This window comes from Rhinopithecus roxellana, chromosome 1, assembly GCF_007565055.1.
Source record: "Rhinopithecus roxellana isolate Shanxi Qingling chromosome 1, ASM756505v1, whole genome shotgun sequence".
NCBI lineage: Eukaryota > Metazoa > Chordata > Mammalia > Primates > Cercopithecidae > Rhinopithecus > Rhinopithecus roxellana.
In genome coordinates, this window is record NC_044549.1 from 55075677 (window position 1) to 55095128 (window position 19452).

Below are 19452 nucleotides of genomic sequence, written 5' to 3' on the forward strand. Positions count from 1 at the left end.
TATATAAATATGTGTGTGTATATATATGCATATATATATATGCTGAGTGTGGTGGCACATGGCTGTAGTCCTGGCTAGTCGGGAGTTTGAGGCAGGAGGATTGCTTCAGCGCAGGAGTTCGAGGTTGCCATGGGTTATGATTATGTCACTGCATTCCGGCCTGGGTGACAGAGTGAGACCTTGTCACTTAAAAAAAAAAAGAATTTCCTTTTTATATTTTTCATTGCTAGTGTGTAGAAATGCAACTGATTTTTGTATGTTGATTTTGTATCCTATAACTTTGCCAAATGTGTTTCTTGACAGGTTTTTTTGTGTATGGAGTCTTTAGGGTTTTATACATATAAAACATGTCATTTGGCAACAGATGTGATCTTCTTTTATTTATTTATTTATTTATTTTTATTATACTTTAAGTTCTAGGGTACATGTGCATAACGTGCAGGTTTGTTACATATGTATGTTTGTGCCATGTTGGTGTGCTGCACCCATCAACTCGTCAGCACCCATCAATTCATCATTTATATCAGGTATAACTCCCCGATGCAATCCCTTCCCCCTCCCCCCTCCCCATGATATGCCCCAATGTGTGATGTTCCCCTTCCTGAGTCCAAGTGATCTCATTGTTCACTTCCCACCTATGAGTGAGAACATGCGGTGTTTGGTTTTCTGTTCTTGTGATAGTTTGCTGAGAATGATGGTTTCCAGCTGCATCCATGTCCCTACAAAGGACGCAAACTCATCCTTTTTTATGGCTGCATAGTATTCCATGGTGTATATGTGCCACATTTTCTTAATCCAGTCTGTCACAGATGGACATTGGGGTTGATTCCAAGTCTTTGCTATTGTGAATAGTGCTGCAATAAACATACGTGTGCATGTGTCTTTGTAGTAGAATAATTTATAATCCTTTGGGTATATACCCAGTAGTGGGATGGCTGGGTCATATGGTACATCTAGTTCTAGATCCTTGAGGAATTGCCATACTGTTTTCCATAATGGTTGAACTAGTTTACAATCCCACCAACAGTGTAAAAGTGTTCCTATTTCTCCACATCCTCTCCAACACCTATTGTTTCCTGATTTTTTAATGATTGCCGTTCTAACTGGTGTGAGATGGTATCTCATTGTGGTTTTGATTTGCATTTCTCTGATGGCCAGTGATGATGAGCATTTTTTCATGTGTCTGTTGGCTGTATGAATGTCTTCTTTTGAGAAATGTCTGTTCATATCCTTTCCCCACTTTTTGATGGGGTTATTTGTTTTTTTCTTGTATATTTGTTTGAGTTCTTTGTAGATTCTGGATATCAGCCCTTTGTCAGATGAGTAGATTGCAAAAATTTTCTCCCATTCTGTAGGTTGCCTGTTCACTCTGATGGTAGTTTCTTTTGCTGTGCAGAAGCTCTTTAGTTTAATTAGATCCCATTTGTCAATTTTGGCTTTTGCTGCCGTTGCTTTTGGTGTTTTAGACATGAAGTCCTTGCCCATGCCTATGTCCTGAATGGTATTGCCTAGGTTTTCTTCTAGGGTTTTTATGGTATTAGGTCTAACATTTAAGTCTCTAATCCATCTTGAATTAATCTTCGTATAAGGAGTAAGGAAAGGATCCAGTTTCAGCTTTCTACTTATGGCTAGCCAATTTTCCCAGCACCATTTATTAAATAGGGAATCCTTTCCCCATTTCTTGTTTCTCTCAGGTTTGTTAAAGATCAGATGGCTGTAGATGTGTGGTATTATTTCTGAGGACTCTGTTCTGTTCCATTGGTCTATATCTCTGTTTTGGTACCAATACCATGCTGTTTTGGTTACTGTAGCCTTGTAGTATAGTTTGAAGTCAGGTAGCGTGACGCCTCCAGCTTTGTCCTTTTGACTTACGATTGTCTTGGCAATGCGGGCTCTTTTTTGGTTCCATATGAACTTTAAAGCAGTTTTTTCCAATTCTGTGAAGAAACTCATTGGTAGCTTGATGGGGATGGCATTGAATCTATAAATAACCTTGGGCAGTATGGCCATTTTCACAATATTGATTCTTCCTATCCATGAGCATGGTATGTTCTTCCATTTGTTTGTGTCCTCTTTTATTTCACTGAGCAGTGGTTTGTAGTTCTCCTTGAAGAGGTCCTTTGCATCCCTTGTAAGTTGGATTCCTAGGTATTTTATTCTCTTTGAAGCAATTGTGAATGGAAGTTCATTCCTGATTTGGCTCTCTGCTTGTCTGTTACTGGTGTATAAGAATGCTTGTGATTTTTGCACATTAATTTTGTATCCTGAGACTTTGTTGAAGTTGCTTATCAGCTGAAGGAGATTTTGGGCTGAGACGATGGGGTTTTCTAAATATACAATCATGTCATCTGCAAACAGGGACAATTTGACTTCTTCTTTTCCTAACTGAATACCCTTGATTTCTTTCTCTTGCCTGATTGGCCTAGCCAGAACTTCCAACACTATGTTGAATAGGAGTGGTGAGAGAGGGCATCCCTGTCTTGTGCCAGTTTTCAAAGGGAATTTTTCCAGTTTTTGCCCATTCAGTATGATACTAGCTGTGGGTTTGTCATAAATAGCTCTTATTATTTTGAGGTACGTTCCCTCAATACCGAATTTATTGAGCGTTTTTAGCATGAAGGGCTGTTGAATTTTGTCAGAAGCCTTTTCTGCATCTATTGAGATAATCATGTGGTTCTTGACTTTGGTTCTGTTTATATGCTGGATTACGTTTATTGATTTGCGAATGTTGAACCAGCCTTACATCCCAGGGATGAAGCCCACTTGATCATGGTGGATAAGCTTTTTGATGTGCTGCTGAATCTGGTTTGCCAGTATTTTATTGAGGATTTTTGCATCGATGTTCATCAGGGATATTGGTCTAAAATTCTCTTTTTTTGTTGTGTCTCTGCCAGGCTTTGGTATCAGGATGATGTTGGCCTCATAAAATGAGTTAGGGAGGATTCCCTCTTTTTCTATTGATTGGAATAGTTTCAGAAGGAATGGTACCAGCTCCTCCTTGTACCTCTGGTAGAATTCAGCTGTGAATCCATCTGGTCCTGGACTTTTTTTGGTTGGTTGGCTATTAATTATTGCCTCAATTTCAGAGCCTGCTATTGGTCTATTCAGGGATTCAACTTCTTCCTGGTTTAGAGTGTAAGTGTCCAGGAAATTATGGGAGAGTGTAAGTGTCCAGGAAATTATCCATTTCTTCTAGATTTTCTAGTTGATTTGCGTAGAGGTGTTTATAGTATTCTCTGATGGTAGTTTGTATTCCTGTGGGTTTGGTGATGATATCCCCTTTATCATTTTTTATTGCGTCTATTTGATTCCTCTCTCTTTTCTTCTTTATTAGTCTTGCTAGCGGTCTGTCAATTTTGTTGATCTTTTCAAAAAACCAACTCCTGGATTCATTGATTTTTTGGAGGGTTTTTTGTGTCTCTATCTCCTTCAGTTCTGCTCTGATCTTAGTTATTTCTTGCCTTCTGCTAGCTTTTGAATGTGTTTGCTCTTGCCTCTCTAGTTCTTTTAATTGTGATGTTAGAGTGTCAATTTTAGATCTTTCCTGCTTTCTCTTGTGGGCATTTAGTGCTATAAATTTCCCTCTACACACTGCTTTAAATGTGTCCCAGAGATTCTGGTATGTTGTATCTTTGTTCTCATTGGTTTCAAAGAACATCTTTATTTCTGCCTTCATTTCGTTATGTACGCAGTAGTCATTCAGGAGCAGGTTGTTCAGTTTCCATGTAGTTGAGCGGTTTTGATTGAGTTTCTTAGTCCTGAGTTCTAGTTTGATTGCACTGTGGTCTGAGAGACAGTTTGTTATAATTTCTGTTCTTTTACATTTGCTGAGGAGTGCTTTACTTCCAACTATGTGGTCAATTTTGGAATAAGTGCGATGTGGTGCTGAGAAGAATGTATATTCTGCTGATTTGGGGTGGAGAGTTCTATAGATGTCTATTAGGTCTGCTTGGTGCAGAGATGAGTTCAATTCCTGGATATCCTTGTTAACTTTCTGTCTCGTTGATCTGTCTAATGTTGACAGTGGAGTGTTGAAGTCTCCCATTATTATTGTATGGGAGTCTAAATCTCTTTGTAAGTCTCTAAGGACTTGCTTTATGAATCTGGGTGCTCCTGTATTGGGTGCATATATATTTAGGATAGTTAGCTCTTCCTGTTGAATTGATCCCTTTACCATTATGTAATGTCCTTCTTTGTCTCTTTTGATCTTTGATGGTTTAAAGTCTGTTTTATCAGAGACTAGGATTGCTTCCCCTGCTTTTTTTTGTTCTCCATTTGCTTGGTAGATCTTCCTCCATCCCTTTATTTTGAGCCTATGTATGTCTCTGCATGTGAGATGGGTCTCCTGAATACAGCAGACTGATGGGTCTTGACTCTTTATCCAGTTTTCCAGTCTGTGTCTTTTAATTGGAGCATTTAGTCCATTTACAATTTAAGGTTAATATTGTTATGTGTGAACTTGATCCTGCCATTATGATATCAACTGGTTATTTTGCTCGTTAGTTGATGCAGTTTCTTCCTAGCCTCGATGGTCTTTACATTTTGGCGTGTTTTTGCAATGGCTGGTACCGGTTGTTCCTTTCCATGTTTAGGGCTTCCTTCAGGGTCTCTTGTAAGGCAGGCCTGGTGGTGACAAAATCTCTAAGCATTTGCTCATCTGTAAAGGATTTTATTTCTCCTTCACTTATGAAACTTAGTTTGGCTGGATATGAAATTCTGGGTTTAAAATTCTTTTCTTTAAGAACGTTGAATATTGGCCCCCACTCTCTTCTGGCTTGTAGAGTTTCTGCCGAGAGATCTGCTGTTAGTCTGATGGGCTTCCCTTTGTGGGTAACCCGACCTTTCTCTCTGGCTGCCCTTAAGATTTTTTCCTTCATTTCAACTTTGGTGAATCTGGCAATTACGTGTCTTGGAGTTGCTCTTCTCGAGGAGTATCTTTGTGGCGTTCTCTGTATTTCCTGAATTTGAATGTTGGCCTGCCCTACTAGGTTGGGGAAGTTCTCCTGGATGATATCCTGAAGAGTATTTTCCAAGTTGGTTCCATTTTCCCCCTCACTTTCAGGCACCCCAATCAGACGTAGATTTGGTCTTTTTCATAATCCCATACTTCTTGCAGGCTTTGTTCATTTTTTTCTTCTTTTTTCTTTTGGTTTCTCTTCTTGCTTCATTTCATTCATTTGATCCTCAATCGCTGATACTCTTTCTTCCAGTTGATCAAGTCGGTTACTGAAGCTTGTGCATTTGTCACGTATTTCTCGTGTCATGGTTTTCATCTCTGTCATTTCGTTTATGACCTTCTCTGCATTAATTAGTCTAGCTGTCAATTCTTCCACTCTTTTTTCAAGATTTTTAGTTTCTTTGCGCTGGGTACGTAATTCCTCCTTTAGCTCTGAGAAGTTTGATGGACTGAAGCCTTCTTCTCTCATCTCGTCAAAGTCATTCTCTGACCAGCTTTGATCCGTTGCTGGCGATGGGCTGCACTCCTTTGCAGGGGGAGATGCGCTCTTATTTTTTGAATTTCCAGCTTTTCTGCCCTGCTTTTTCCCCATCTTTGTGGTTTTATCTGTCTCTGGTCTTTGATGATGGTGACGTACTGATGGGGTTTTGGTATAGGTGTCCTTCCTGTTTGATAGTTTTCCTTCTGACAGTCAGGACCCTCAGCTATAGGTCTGTTGGAGATTGCTTGAGGTCCACTCCGGACCCTGTTTGCCTGGGTATCAGCAGCAGAGGTTGCAGAAGATAGACTATTACTGAACAGCGAGTGTACCTGTCTGATTCTTACTTTGGAAGCTTCTTCTCAGGGGTGTACTCCACCCTGTGAGGTGTGGGGTGTCAGACTGCCCCTAGTGGGGGATGTCTCCCAGTTAGGCTACTCAGGGGTCAGGGACCCACTTGAGCAGGCAGTCTGTCCGTTCTCAGATCTCAACCTCCGTGTTGGGAGATCCACTGCTCTCTTCAAAGCTGTCAGACAGAGTCGTTCGCGTCTGCTCAGGTCTCTGCTGCTTCCCCTGTTGTTTTTTTAGCTGTGCCCTGCCCCCAGAGGTGGAGTCTATAGAGACAGGCAGGTTTCCTTGAGCTGCTGTGAGCTCCACCCAGTTCGAGCTTCCCAGTGGCTTTGTTTACCTACTTAAGCCTCAGCAATGGCGGGCGCCGCTCCCCCAGCCTCGCTGCTGCCTTGCGGTTAGATCGCCGCAGACTGCTGTGTTATCAATGAGGGAGGCTCCGTGGGCGTGGGACCCTCCCGGCCAGGTGAGGGGTATATTCTTCTGGGGTGCCCGTTTGCTTAAAGTGCGGTATTGGGGTGGGAGTTACCCGATTTTCCAGGTGTTGTGTGTCTCAGTTCCCCTGGCTAGGAAAAGGGATTCCCTTCCCCCTTGCGCTTCCCAGGTGAGGCGATGCCTCGCCCTGCTTCAGCTCTTGCTGGTCAGGCTGCAGTAGCTGACCAGCACCGATTGTCCGGCACTCCCTAGTGAGATGACCCCAGTACCTCAGTTGAAAATGCAGAAATCACCGGTGTTCTGTGTCGCTCGCGCTGGGAGTTGGAGACTGGAGCTGTTCCTATTCGGCCATCTTGCTCCACCCCCCTAGAATCGATGTGATCTTCTTTCTCTCTAATCTGGATTCCTTTAATTTCCTTTTTTATGTCTAATTAGTTTCACTAGAACTTCCAGTACTATGTTTAATAGAAGTGGCAAAAGTGGACACCTTGACCAGGTGTGGTGGCTGACGCCTGTAACCTCAGTACTTTGGGAGGCCGAGGTGGGAAGATAGTTTGTGCTCAGGAGTTCAGGACCATCCTGGGAAACACAGGGAGACTTTGTCTCTTAAAAAAAAAGTGGACAATTTTTTCTCGATCTTAAGGGAAAGCCTTTGAATCTTTCACTGTTGAGTATGATATTAGCTGTGAGTTTTCATAAATGGCCTTTATTATGCTGATGTTTCCTTCTATTTCTAGTTTATAGTTTTTTCATTATAAGGTATTGACTTGTCAACATTTTTTTGGTATCAGTTGCAGTGGTCATGTGGCATGTTGAACTATCTTTAAATTCCTGAAATATGGTTTATTTAGTCATGATGTATAATCCTCTTATGCTGCTGAATTCATTTTCCTAGTATTTTGTTGAGGATTTTTATAAGTATAGTCATTAGTGATATATTAGTCTATAGTTTTCTTTTCTCATAGTGTCTTTAGCTTTGGTAATGCTGGCATCATAAAATGAGTTACAAAGTGCTACTTCCCGGTCAATTTTTGGGAGGAGTTTTGAGAAGGATTGGTGTTAATTCTTCTTTATTTTATTTAATTATTTAAAGAGATGGTTCTGGTTTTGTTGCTTATGTTGTCTCGAACTCCTAGCCTCAAGCGATCCTCCTGCCTCAGCCTCTCAAATTGTTGGGATTACAGATGTAAGCCACTGCACCCGGCTTTATTTAATTCTTCTTTAGATGTTTTGTAGAATTTACTAGTGAAGTCATTGTGTCCTGGGTTTTTCTGTTTTGGGAAGTTTTTGATTATTGATTCAATTTTCTTGCTACTTATAGGTCTGTTTAGTTTTTCTGTTTCTTTATGAGTCAGTTTTGGTAGATTTGTCCATTTTATCTTGGTTATCCAATTTGTTGTTGTACAATTGTATATGGTATTCTCTTATAAATTTTTTTATTTCTATAAAGTTGATAGTAATGAGGCCTGTTTCATTTCTGATCCTAGTAATTTGAGTCCTCTCTTTTATTCTTGACCTGTCTTGCCAAAACTTTGTCAATTTTGTTGATCTTGGTAAGGAACTTTTAGTTTCATTGACTTTATGTATTTTTCTGTTCTCTATTTCATTTTTCTCCACTATAATCTTTATTATTTCTTTTGCTAGCTTTGAGTATTGTTTTTTTCTAGTGTCATATGGAATAAGGCATAGTTAGGCCTAGTTCCGAATTTGATTTGAGATCTTTCTTCTTTTTTAATTGTATGTGTTTGCAGCTATAAATTTCATTCTGGCTGGATGCAGTGCCTCACGCCTATAATCCCAGTGCTTTGGGAGGCCGAGGTGAGTGGATCACCTGAGGTCAGGAGTTCGAGAGCAGCCTGGGCAACATGGTGAAACCCCATCTCTACTAAAAATACAAAATTAGCCAGGCGTGGTGGCATGTGCCTGTAGTCCCAGCTATTTGGGAGGCTGAGGCAGGAGAATCACTCAAACTCAGGAGGCAGAGCTTGCAGTGAGCCGAGATTGTGCCATTGCACTCCAGCCTGGGCAACAAGACCAAAGCTGCGTCTCAAAAAAAAAAGAGAAATAAATAAATAAATTTCATTTTAACCACCGCCTTTGCTGCATTTCATAGGTTTTGGTATGGTTGTGTTTTCATTTGTCCAAAGTGACTTTCTAATTTCCCTTGTGATTTCTTTGACTCATTAGTTATTCCATGATGTTTAATTTCCGTGTTTAATTTCCATGTATTTGTGAATATTATAGTTTTCTGATATTGTTGATTTCTAGTTTCATTGTGTTGTGACTAGAAAAGATTGTGAGATTTCAGTCATTTTAAAAAATTTATTAAGACTTGTGGCCTAACATATGGTTTACTCTGGAAATAAAAAAAACGTAAAAGAACATGGAAAAAGTTCTATGTGTACTCGAGAAGACTGTGTAATCTGCTGTTATTGGATGGAGTTTTCTGTGTACATCTTTTAGGTTCAATGTCTTATAGTGTTCGCGTTCTCTATTTCCTTATTTATCTTCTGTCTGGTTGACTTAATCGTAATTGAAAGTGACGGGTATAGAGTTTTTGTCTGCATAGTGAAGAAGTTCTGAAAATAGATACTATACCGGTAATAGTTATTTAACATTGTGAATGTACTTAGTCCTACTGAATTATACTCTTAAAAATGGTTAAACTATTGGATGTAAAATAAGGAATCTGAACTCTAAGAAAAGTCCAAGACTCTATGAAAAAACAAAAATTATAGTTACGGAATTTAAAAACTTAGTAAATGAGCTGGGTATAGGGATGCATGCTTATAGTCTCAGTTGCTCAGGAGGCTGAGGCAGGAGGATCCCTTGAGGCCAGGAATTCAAGATCAGCCCAGGCAACAAAGTGAGACCCCTGTCTCTATGAGTTAGAGTGGAGTTTAGACAGAGCTGAAGATACAATTAATGGACTGGAAGATCTGACAGGATAACTAATAATGAAGCTCCTAGAAATAAGAAATGAAAAGTATAAAAGAAGTTGAAACATGGACTAGAATTAGAAAGTTCAGAATATCTAAAGGGAGTTTCAGGTAGAGGGAGTAGAGAGATGAGAAAGGACAAAGGCATATTCAGAGAGATGACAGTAGAATTTTAAAAATTAATGAAAGACATCACCATTCAGATTCACGAAGTATAGTGAAGATTACCAAAGAGGAGATCTTAAAAGCAACTAGAGTAAAAAAAATTCCTGCAAACAATCAAACAGAACAAACTTTGCCACAGTGGCAGTAGAGGTCAGAAGATAGTAGAAAATATCCTCAGTGTCTGTTTGTAAACATAGGACTATTTTTTTTTTTAATTGAGTCAGAGTTTTGCTCTGTTGCCCAGGTTGGAATGCAGTGGTCTGATGTCGGCTCACTGCAACTCTGCCTCCTGGGTTCAAGTGATTCTCCTGCCTCAGCCTCCTGAGCAGCTGGGATTATAGGCATGTGCCATCACACCCAGATAATTTTTGTATTTTTAGTAGAGATGTGGTTTCGCCATGTTGACCAGGCTGATCTCAAACTCCTAATCTCATGTGATCCACCCGCCTCCGCCTCCCAAAGTGCTGGGATAACAGGCATGAGCCACCGTGCCTGGCCTGTAAACCTAGAACTGTTAATCAAAAGAAACAGTTTAGGAGGACAAAAGGTGGAACAGAATTCTTCATAACATGTCAGTGGAAGAGAATAGATAGAATTAATATTTTAAGTTTCTTATACTGTTTGGAAAAAGGGCACAAAGAGATACACTGAAAATACGTGGTAAATATATTCTATATCGATAGTAGAAATTTTACAACAAAATTTCCAAAAATGTGTTCTTCAGAGTAGATTTTTTTTTTTTTTTGAGAGACAGTCTTGCTCTGTCACCCAGGTTGGAGTGCAGTGGCGCAATCTCAGCTCACTGCAACCTCAAGCGATTCTCATGCCTGAGCCTCCCGAATAGTTGGAACTACAAGCACGCGCCTCTGTACTCAGCCAATTTTTGTAATTTTAGTAGAGACGAGGTTTCGCCATGTTGGCCAGGAGGCTGGTCTTGAGCTCCTGACCTCAAGTGATCCACCCACCTTGGCCTCCCAAAGCGCTAGGATTACAGGCATGAGCCACCATCCCCAACCCATAGTAGGAATTTTTAAAAAATGGTAAAAACTTTTGGTAATAATATAGGAGAATGAGCTGATGACTCTTTTGAAGAATTTAAGAAAAAGAAAATACTGTTTTAGAAAATATTTAAAAATTATTATTATTATTATTATTATTATTATTATTATTATTTTTGAGACAAAGTTTTGTTATTGTTGCCCAGGCTGGAGCACAGTGGCACGATCTCGGCTCACTGCAACCTCCATCTTCTGGGCTCCGATTCTCCTGCCTCAGCCTCCTGAGTAGCTGAGATTACAGGCACCCGCCAAAATGCTGGCTAATTTTTGTATTTTTGTTAGAAACGGGGTTTCACCATGTTGACCAGGCTGGTCTCAAACTCCTGACCTCAGGTGATCCACCCTCCTTGGCCTCCCAGAGTGCTGGGATTACAGGTGTGAGCCACAGTGCCCAGCCAGTATTTTTTTTATTTTTAAATTTATTTTTATTTTTATTCTTTTTAGGGATGGAGTCTCGCTTTGTCACCCAGGCTGGAGTGCAGTGGTGCAGTCCTAACTCACTGCAGCCTTGAACTGCTGGGCTCAAGTGATCTTCCTGCCTCAGCTTCCCAAGTAGCTTCGACTACAGGTGTCCACCACAATGCCCAGCTAATTTTTAGATTTTTTTTTGTGTGTGGAGATGGGGTCTTGCTATGTTGCCTAGGCTGGTTTCAAACTCCTGACTTCAAACACCTGACTTCAAGTGATCCTCCTGCTTTGGTCTCCCAAAGCGTTAGGATTACAGGCACGAGCCACTGCTCCCAGCCTTAAGTACGCTTATAAGAAAATTAAGAACTTGGCCAGGTGCGGTGGCTTACACCTGTAATCCCAGCTCTTTGGGAGCTGAGTGGGAGGTGGGTGGATCCCCTGAGGTCAGGAGTTCGAGACCAACCTGGCTAACATGGTGAAACGCCATCTCTACTAAAAATACAAAAATCAGCTGGGCGTGGTGGTGTGCACCTGTAATCCCAGCTACTTGGGAGGCCAAGGCAGGAGAAACGCTTGAACCTGAGAGGCAGAGGTTGCAGTGAGTCGAGATTGTGCCACTGCACTCCAGCCTGGGTGACAGAGCAAGACTGTGTCTCAAAAAAAAAAAAAAAGAACTGTTGTTTAGCAAAAGACACTGGCAAAAGCAAGAGTACTTCACAGAAGCAAAAACCTGAATGGTCAACACATAAATGAAAAAATGCGGAACTTATTTAATAACTGAGGAAATTCAAATTAAATGAAATGCTATTTTTACACCCATCAGACTGATAGTGGTAGTGTTGGCAAAGATGTGGAAAAAGGAAGAGAACTTTTATTCACTATTGGTGGAAATGTGAATTGTTGCAATCACTTTGGAAAAGTTTGGCCTCATCTAGTAAAGTTGAGCATGCACATACCCTATGACCTAGCAGTTCTGTTCCTAGGTTTGTATGTTAGATACTTGGCTAGCACAAACATAGTTTATATCATCATTATTGGTCAAGCGAATAAAATGACAGAGTATGGCAGTGAAGAGCATCTGTAGGGGTACACTGTCTAGGTTCACATCCTAGCTCTGCCACTAACTAGTTTTGTAACTTTTGGTTCATTAGCCTCATTGTGATTCATTTTCCTCATCTATAAATATAGTACCTGCCCAATCCTACAGGCTTGATATGAGGATGAGATAAATTAATATTTGTAGCCTGTCTTGAGTGCTATTTAAGTGTGCTACATGCAGCAATATAGATGAATCTAAAAAACATATGCTGAGTAAAAAATAAGTTGCAGCAGAATATATACACTATCACAATTTATGTAGTTCAAAAGCATATAGCAGTTAACAAAGTTTAACAAGAAAATTCTTAAAATTTAGGAGTGTTTAAACCTCCTTGCAGGAGGTGGCATAAGGAGGGGTACATTGGAGGTTTCTATTTCTTTAAAAATTTTTTTATTTTTAAATTTGTGATCTGGAAAAGGCAAAAGAATTTTAATGTATTATTTATTTTTATTTTATGTTTTTGTCAATCTTGGCTTACAGAAGGTTTCTATTTCTTAAACTGGGCAGTAGGACATAGGTGATTTTCAAGTTCTTTGGACCATGCATGTTTATATGTATTTTATTTCATAATAAAAGAAAATTAGAAAATAAGTTTGAGAGGCCAGGCATGGTCGCTCACGCCTATAATCCCAGCACTTTGGGAGGCCGAGGTGGGCGGATCACTTGAAGTCAGGAGTTCGAGACCAGCATGGCCAACATAGTGAAACCCCGTCTCTACTAAAAAATAAAAAACTTATCGGGAGGCTGAGGCAGGAGAATGGTGTAAACCCGGGAGGCGGAGCTTGCAGTGAGCTGGGATCCGGTCACTGCACTCCAGCCTGGGCGACAGAGCGAGACTCTGTCTCCAAAAAAAAAAAAATCAGCCGGCTGTGGTGGCACATGCCTATACGCCAAGGTACTCAGGAGGCTGAGGCAGGAGAATTGCTTGAACCTGGGAGACAGAGGTCGCAGTGAGCCAAGATTACACCACTGCACTCCAGCCTGGGCGACAGAGTGAGACTTTGTCTAAAAAAAAAAAAAAAAAAAAGAAGGTTCTGGTATGTGGGGCTGAATTAAACACTGCTTCTCAGAACGTTAATATATTATTGTGAGCTTCTTATGAGGGTTACTTTTCAGTGATCCCCAGTTGATCATGGAGCCTTTTGGAAGTTAACATCTAGATTAGGACTATATTCTGGAGATTGTTAATTTTTAGCTTGAGTTTTATTTATTTTTTAATTATTTTTTTCTGACTGCAAAAACCTAAAAGAGATAGATTGAGTTTTATTGGCTGAATAGGCTTCTTTTGCACAGATACTTTATATAACTAAGGAACTTATTGGATGCTGTAGTAGTGCTTTTTTTACTCTTATGAACATTGAAATATTAAAATTTTTTTAATGAGACTGAAATCTTTGCTTATATTGTTAATCATGAACGTGGACTTTTCCCGAAATATACTATTTAATTTCCTTTACTATAGGAGGGCATTGTTGAGAATCTTTTCAAATGGGCCCGAGAGGCTGATCAACCATTGAGGACATACTCTACTGGACTGTTAGGAGGTGCTATGGAAAATCAAGACATTGCTGCCAACTATAGAGATGAAAATTCACAGCTGGTAAGGACTGTATTAGAATAAATTTTTGTATAAGTTGGGAGAGTATTCACAAATTCTTTGTTACCTGAATCTGAATAAGTAGATCATATTGATTACCTTGTACTGGAGCATGGCTATAATTTCAATATTAGTTTCCATAAGAGTTTTTAAAAATAGAAAATAGCTGCTTTTTTTTTTTTTTTTGGAGACGGAGTTTTGCTTTGTTGCCCAGTTTGGAGTGCAGTGACGTGATCTTGGCTCATTGCAACCTCCACCTCCCAGGTTCAAACAATTCTTCTGCCTCAGCCTCCTGAGTAGCTGGGATTACAGGTGCCCGCTACCATGCCCAGCTAATTTTTTGTATTTTTAGTAGAGACAGGGTTTCACCATGTTGGTCGGGCTGGTCTCGAACTCCTGACCTCATGATCCACCCACCTAGGCCTCCCAAAGTGCTGGGATTACAAGCGTGAGCCACTGTGTTCGGCACAAAATTGTCAAGGATGATGACGTTGTATGCCAATAAAGAATAGTAACATTCCCTGTTTCCCTTTTCATAATTTGTGTTATGAAAATTTTCAAACATGTAGTAAAATTGAAAGCATTTTACAGTGAACAACTACATATATACGTCACCTAAATTGATTGTGAACACTTACAATATCCATCCATCTGCCATTTTTTTTTCCCTCCCCCCCATCAACTTTTATTTTAAGTTCTGGGGTACCTCTCCTCAATGTGCACATTTATTACATAGGTAAACATGTGTCATGGTGATTTGCTGCACAGATCAACCCATCACCTAAGTATTAGGCCCAGCATCCATTAGCTCTTCATCCTGATTCTCTTCCCACTCCCCTTCGACAGGCCCCAGTGTGTGTTGTTCCCCGCAATGTGTCCCTGTGTTATCATCGTTCATTTCCCACTTATAAGTGAGAACATGCAGTGTTTAGTTTTCTTTTCCTGTATTAGTTTGTTGAGGATAACAGCTTCTAAGTGCCCTTCCTTTTATCTTTCCACTATTCTAATTTAAAAAATGCAATTCAAAGTAAAGTGCACACATAATCCCTCTCTTTTTTTTTTGAGACGGAGTTTCACTCTTGTTGCCCAAGCTGGATCACTGCAACCTCCGCCCCCCGGGTTCAAGCAATTCTCCTGCCTCAGCCTCCCCAGTAGCTGGGATTACAGGCGAGCGCCTCCATGCCTGGGAAATTTTTTGTATTTTTTGTAAAGACGGGGTTTCACCATGTTGGCCAGGCTGGTCTCCAACTCCTGGTCTCAGGTGATCCACCCATCTTGGCCTCCCAAATTACTGGGATTACAGGTGTGAGCCACTGCGCCTGGCCATCCCTCTCTGTTTAAAATGAAACACAGTACAACTTTATAGGGTTGGCCCAAAAAGTAAGTACTTAGGAAGTAAAAAAAAAAAAAACTTGAAAAATGATAATGTAGTTATGTATAATATAAATGGCAATATCTAATGGAATACAACCTGCAGTAGATAAAAGTTTGAGAAACTTTCATGTTTGGTTTTCAACGACACATGAGAAAAATCATGAATATATCTATTTTCTGCCTCTTCAGGTGTGATGGTCCAGGTCAAGTTGACCCAAACAGATCAGTTGTCAATGATGTATTTTATGTGCAAATCTTCTGGTTTGGGTTCTCTGGAAAATTTTATGAGGAACAATACTTAGCTGTTACTTATTTCATCAATTTATAGGAATCAAAGCAACATATTTATCAAATTGTTGCTATTACCAGGTATTGGGCTCACTGTATGAGTCTCCAGTTATATGGAAATAAGAATTATTAAGGATTAGTTAATCCTTAATAAAGAGGCACCCTGTTTTTCTCCAATTATCTGTTGATAGGTGGCAATAGTGCTTCGAAGACTGAGGGAGCTACAGCTACAGGAAGTGGCTTTGCGGCAGGAAAACAAGCGTCCCAGTCCACGGAAACTCTCTTCTGAACCCCTTTTGCCTCTGGATGAGGAGGCTGTGGATATGGACTATGGTGACATGGCTGTAGATGTAGTGGATGGAGACCAAGAGGAAGCTTCTGGAGACATGGAGATCTCCTTTCATCTTGATTCAGGCCACAAGACCAGTAGCAGAGTGAACTCAACAACCAAACCTGAGGATGGAGGATTAAAGAAAAACAAGTCAGCAAAACAGGGTGACAGAGAGAACTTTAGGAAAGCCAAGCAAAAGTTGGGTTTCTCATCTTCTGATCCAGATCGCATGTTTGTTGAGCTGTCTAACAGCAGCTGGTCAGAAATGTCCCCCTGGGTGATTGGCACCAATTATACCCTTTATCCTATGACTCCTGCTATCGAGCAGCGACTCATTCTCCAGTATTTGACCCCTCTAGGAGAGTATCAGGAGGTAAGCTTATTGGAAAGAGTACTGTTCACACATAGGAATTATTGTGTTCATTTCTCTGGTATTTTATGGTAGCATTTTATACAAAGATACATTCTAACTCTGCCACAAACAAGACTTTGCATGAAACTGGTCAAGTCTTAAGCAGGTTGTTCCTGATATGGTCTGTTTGATTACAGTGCGTGTATACATTTATCTTCATAGGGAGGGAGGAAGAGGTGTGTCATTTCTTTAGGCTTCTATCCTCAAAGAGTGGAATAGGAAATACATGAAAATAAAACCAAAATTTAAGACTTGTATTTGGTCTTCATTTCAGCTACTTCCCATATTCATGCAACTTGGATCACGGGAGCTGATGATGTTCTATATTGACCTGAAGCAAACTAATGATGTCCTGCTTACATTTGAGGCACTAAAGGTAAAGTTCTTAAAAATATTGGATCACTGGGGATTTTTTAAAAACTTTATTTTTTTTTAAATTTATTTTTTTAAGATGGAGTCTCACTCTGTCTCCCAGGCTGGAGTGCAGTGGCGCGATCTCGGCTCACTGCAACCTCCGCCTCCCGGGTTCAAGTGATTCTCCTGCCTCAGCCTCCTGAGGAGCTGAGATTACTGGCACATGCCACCGTGCGAGGCTGATTTGTATATTTTTAGTAGAGACGGGGTTTCACCATGTTGGCCAGGCTGGACTCGAACTCCTGACCTCAAGTGATCTGCCCGCCTTGGCCTCCCATAGTGCTGGGATTACAGGCGTGAGCCACCGCGTCTGGTGACGCTTTATTTATTTATTTTTAGAGATAGGTCTCACTCTGTCATCCAGGCTGGAGTGCAGTGGATGATCATAGCTCACTGTGGCCTTGACTTCCTAGGCTCAAGCAATGCTCCTGCCTCAGTCTCCTGAGTAGCTGAGACAAGTGCATGCCACCATGCTTAGCTAATTTTTAAAAAATTTTTGTAGAGACGGTCTTGCTATGTTGCCCAGGCTGGTTTTTTTTTTTTTTTTTTTTTTTTTTTTTTTTTTGAGACGGAGTCTCGCTCTGTCACCCAGGCTGGAGTGCAGTGGCCGGATCTCAGCTCACTGCAAGCTCCGTCTCCCGGGTTCACGCCATTCTCCTGCCTCAGCCTCCCGAGTAGCTGGGACTACAGGCGCCCGCCATCTCGCCCGGCTAGTTTTTTGTATTTTTTAGTAGAGACGGGGTTTCACCGTGTAGACCAGGATGGTCTCGATCTCCTGACCTCGTGATCCGCCCGTCTCGGCCTCCCAAAGTGCTGGGATTACAGGCTTGAGCCACCGCGCCCGGCCCAGGCTGGTTTTAAACTGGGCTGAAGCAATCCTTCTGCTTTGGCCTCCCAAAGTACTAGGATTATAGGTATGAGCCACCATACCCTGGGTCACTGACCATTTTATTGACAGAGATGTGCCTGTGTGTTTTAGCATGTAATTTCTCTGCATTTTATTGCCCAGGATATTTCTATAGCCAGATGCATCAGAATAGTAACAACCAAAACATTCTTGTTTAGATAGAAGAGAGGAGGCTTACTGTGTATCTCTACAGAAACTTAGGTGTTAATCTAAAGGGCTGAGTGTTGAGATAAAAAGTGGATCTAGACATGGGTTGGCCTCCATTATTGTGGCTGAATAGGAGAGGAAAAATATGAAATAGTGCTTGCTTATGCCCTACATTTTAGATATTACCTGTATCAACTAATAACAGTTTTTTCTTTTTTGAGATGGAGTCTTGCTCTGTCGCTGGAGTGCAGTGGCGTGATTTCTGCTCACTGGAACCTCCGCTTCCTGGGTCAAACAGTTCTCCTGCCTCAGCCTCCTGAGTAGCTGGGATTATAGGCACCCGCCACCATGCCTGGCTAACTTTTTGTATTTTTAGTAGAGATAGGGTTTCACCATGTTGGCCAGGCTAGTCTCGAACTCCTGACCTCAAATGAACCACTCACCTCGGCCCCCCAGAGTGTGGGGATTACAGGTGTGAGCCATCACGCCCAGCCACAAAAATTTTTTCTAAACTATGTACATATTGTATATGTAAAATTACCTAGGGGTAACAAAATATAAACTGGAAAATGAGTAATGAAATAGCAGACAGAATTAGCTGGCCGTGATGGCAGGTACCTGTAATCCTAGCTACTCAGGAGGCTGAGGTGGGAGAATCGCTTGAACTTGGGAGGCGGAGGTTGCAGTGAGCAGAGATTGTGCCATTGTACTCTAGCCTGGGCAACAGAGTGAGACTCCATCCCCCCCAAAAAAAAGGTCGCAGGCAGGCCAGGCACGTTAGCTCACACCTATAATCTCTACACTTTGAGAGACTGAGGCAGGAGGATAGCTTGAGCCCAGGAGTTTGAGACCAGCTTGGTCAACATGGGAGACCTGGTCTCTACAAAAAATACAAAAATTAGCCTGGCATGGTATCTTGCGCGTGTAATTCCAGCTACTCAGGAGGCTGAGGCATGAGAATCACTTGAACTCGGGAGGCGGAGGTTGCAGTGAGCCAGGATCACTAGGATGAGCCTGAGCGACAGGGCGAGACTCTCTCGGAAAAAAACAAGACAGGCAGACCCTAATTCAGTAAAGGTTGCAAAGGAGCTAAACATAGGAGGGCAACTAAGTCTAATTCACAAAGTCCACATTTAATTCAAGGTGACTAAACTGATCTGAATGGAGAGAGTTGAATGAGTAACAATGTAGCTATCATACAGTTCTCCTCAATAGGTAACTGTTGAGAGATGAGGTCATTAAAATTACTTTTTTAAAAAAATGTATAACACTTTGTCTGGCACGGTGGCTCATGCCTGTAATCCCAGCACTTTGGGAGGCTGAGGCAGGTGGATCACCTGAGGTCGGGAGTTCGAAACCAGCCTGACCAACATGGAGAAACCCTGTCTCTACTAAAAATACAAAATTAGCTGGGTGTGGTGGCACATGCCTGTAATCCCAACTACTCAGGAGGCCGAGGCAGGAGAATCACTTGAACCCAGGAGTCGGAAGTTGTGGTGAGCTGAGCTCCTGCCATTGCACTCCAGCCTGAGCAATAACAGCGAAACTCTGAAACTCCCTGTCTAAAAAAAAAAAAAATAGTATAACATAAACAACATTGTAATAATCCTGAAAGCCCAAAAGAAAATAATATTCGGTCTCGCTTATAATAAAATAACTTTTTATTTTTGTGCTTCATTCTAATCTTTATTAATAGACACAGTTGCTTTGAAAATAATTGTTAGCAAAAATAACTTTTTACTTTTGTGCTTCATTCTATTCTTTATTAATAGACACAGTAGCTTTGAAAATAATTGTTAGCTAGACTTTACAGTTCAGCTTCACTTGTATCCTAAGAATGTTTACATGTAGGTATATGATTGTTCTATACAAATTAGATGCTCTGTAATTTTCTTAGTTTTGTGAGATAACTATGCTGTTTCATTTTTTTGTTACAAAGGACATTGCAGTGAACATCTTTGCATATAATTTTGAGGGTTTTTTAAAAAGTTTTCTACTGCTTAGAACAGGGATTGGTATATGGTAAGCAATCAACAAATAGTAGTCACTTAGTAACTGAATGAATTCCCTTAATATTTGTTTGTTGAACCATGGA

General features: G+C 40.8%; 1 protein-coding gene across 2 annotated transcripts in view; it reads left to right on the forward strand.

Annotated features, from left to right (window-relative positions):
- DCAF1 (DDB1 and CUL4 associated factor 1) overlaps positions 1 to 19452 on the forward strand; it is a 114288-nt gene that overhangs the window by 48662 nt on the left and 46174 nt on the right. For both annotated transcript variants that reach the window (XM_030934608.1, XM_030934643.1), the window contains 3 exons: positions 13350 to 13487; positions 15338 to 15850; positions 16164 to 16265. In XM_030934608.1, the coding sequence (XP_030790468.1) occupies positions 13350 to 13487; positions 15338 to 15850; positions 16164 to 16265 (753 nt within the window). The remainder of the gene's footprint in view (positions 1 to 13349; positions 13488 to 15337; positions 15851 to 16163; positions 16266 to 19452) is intronic.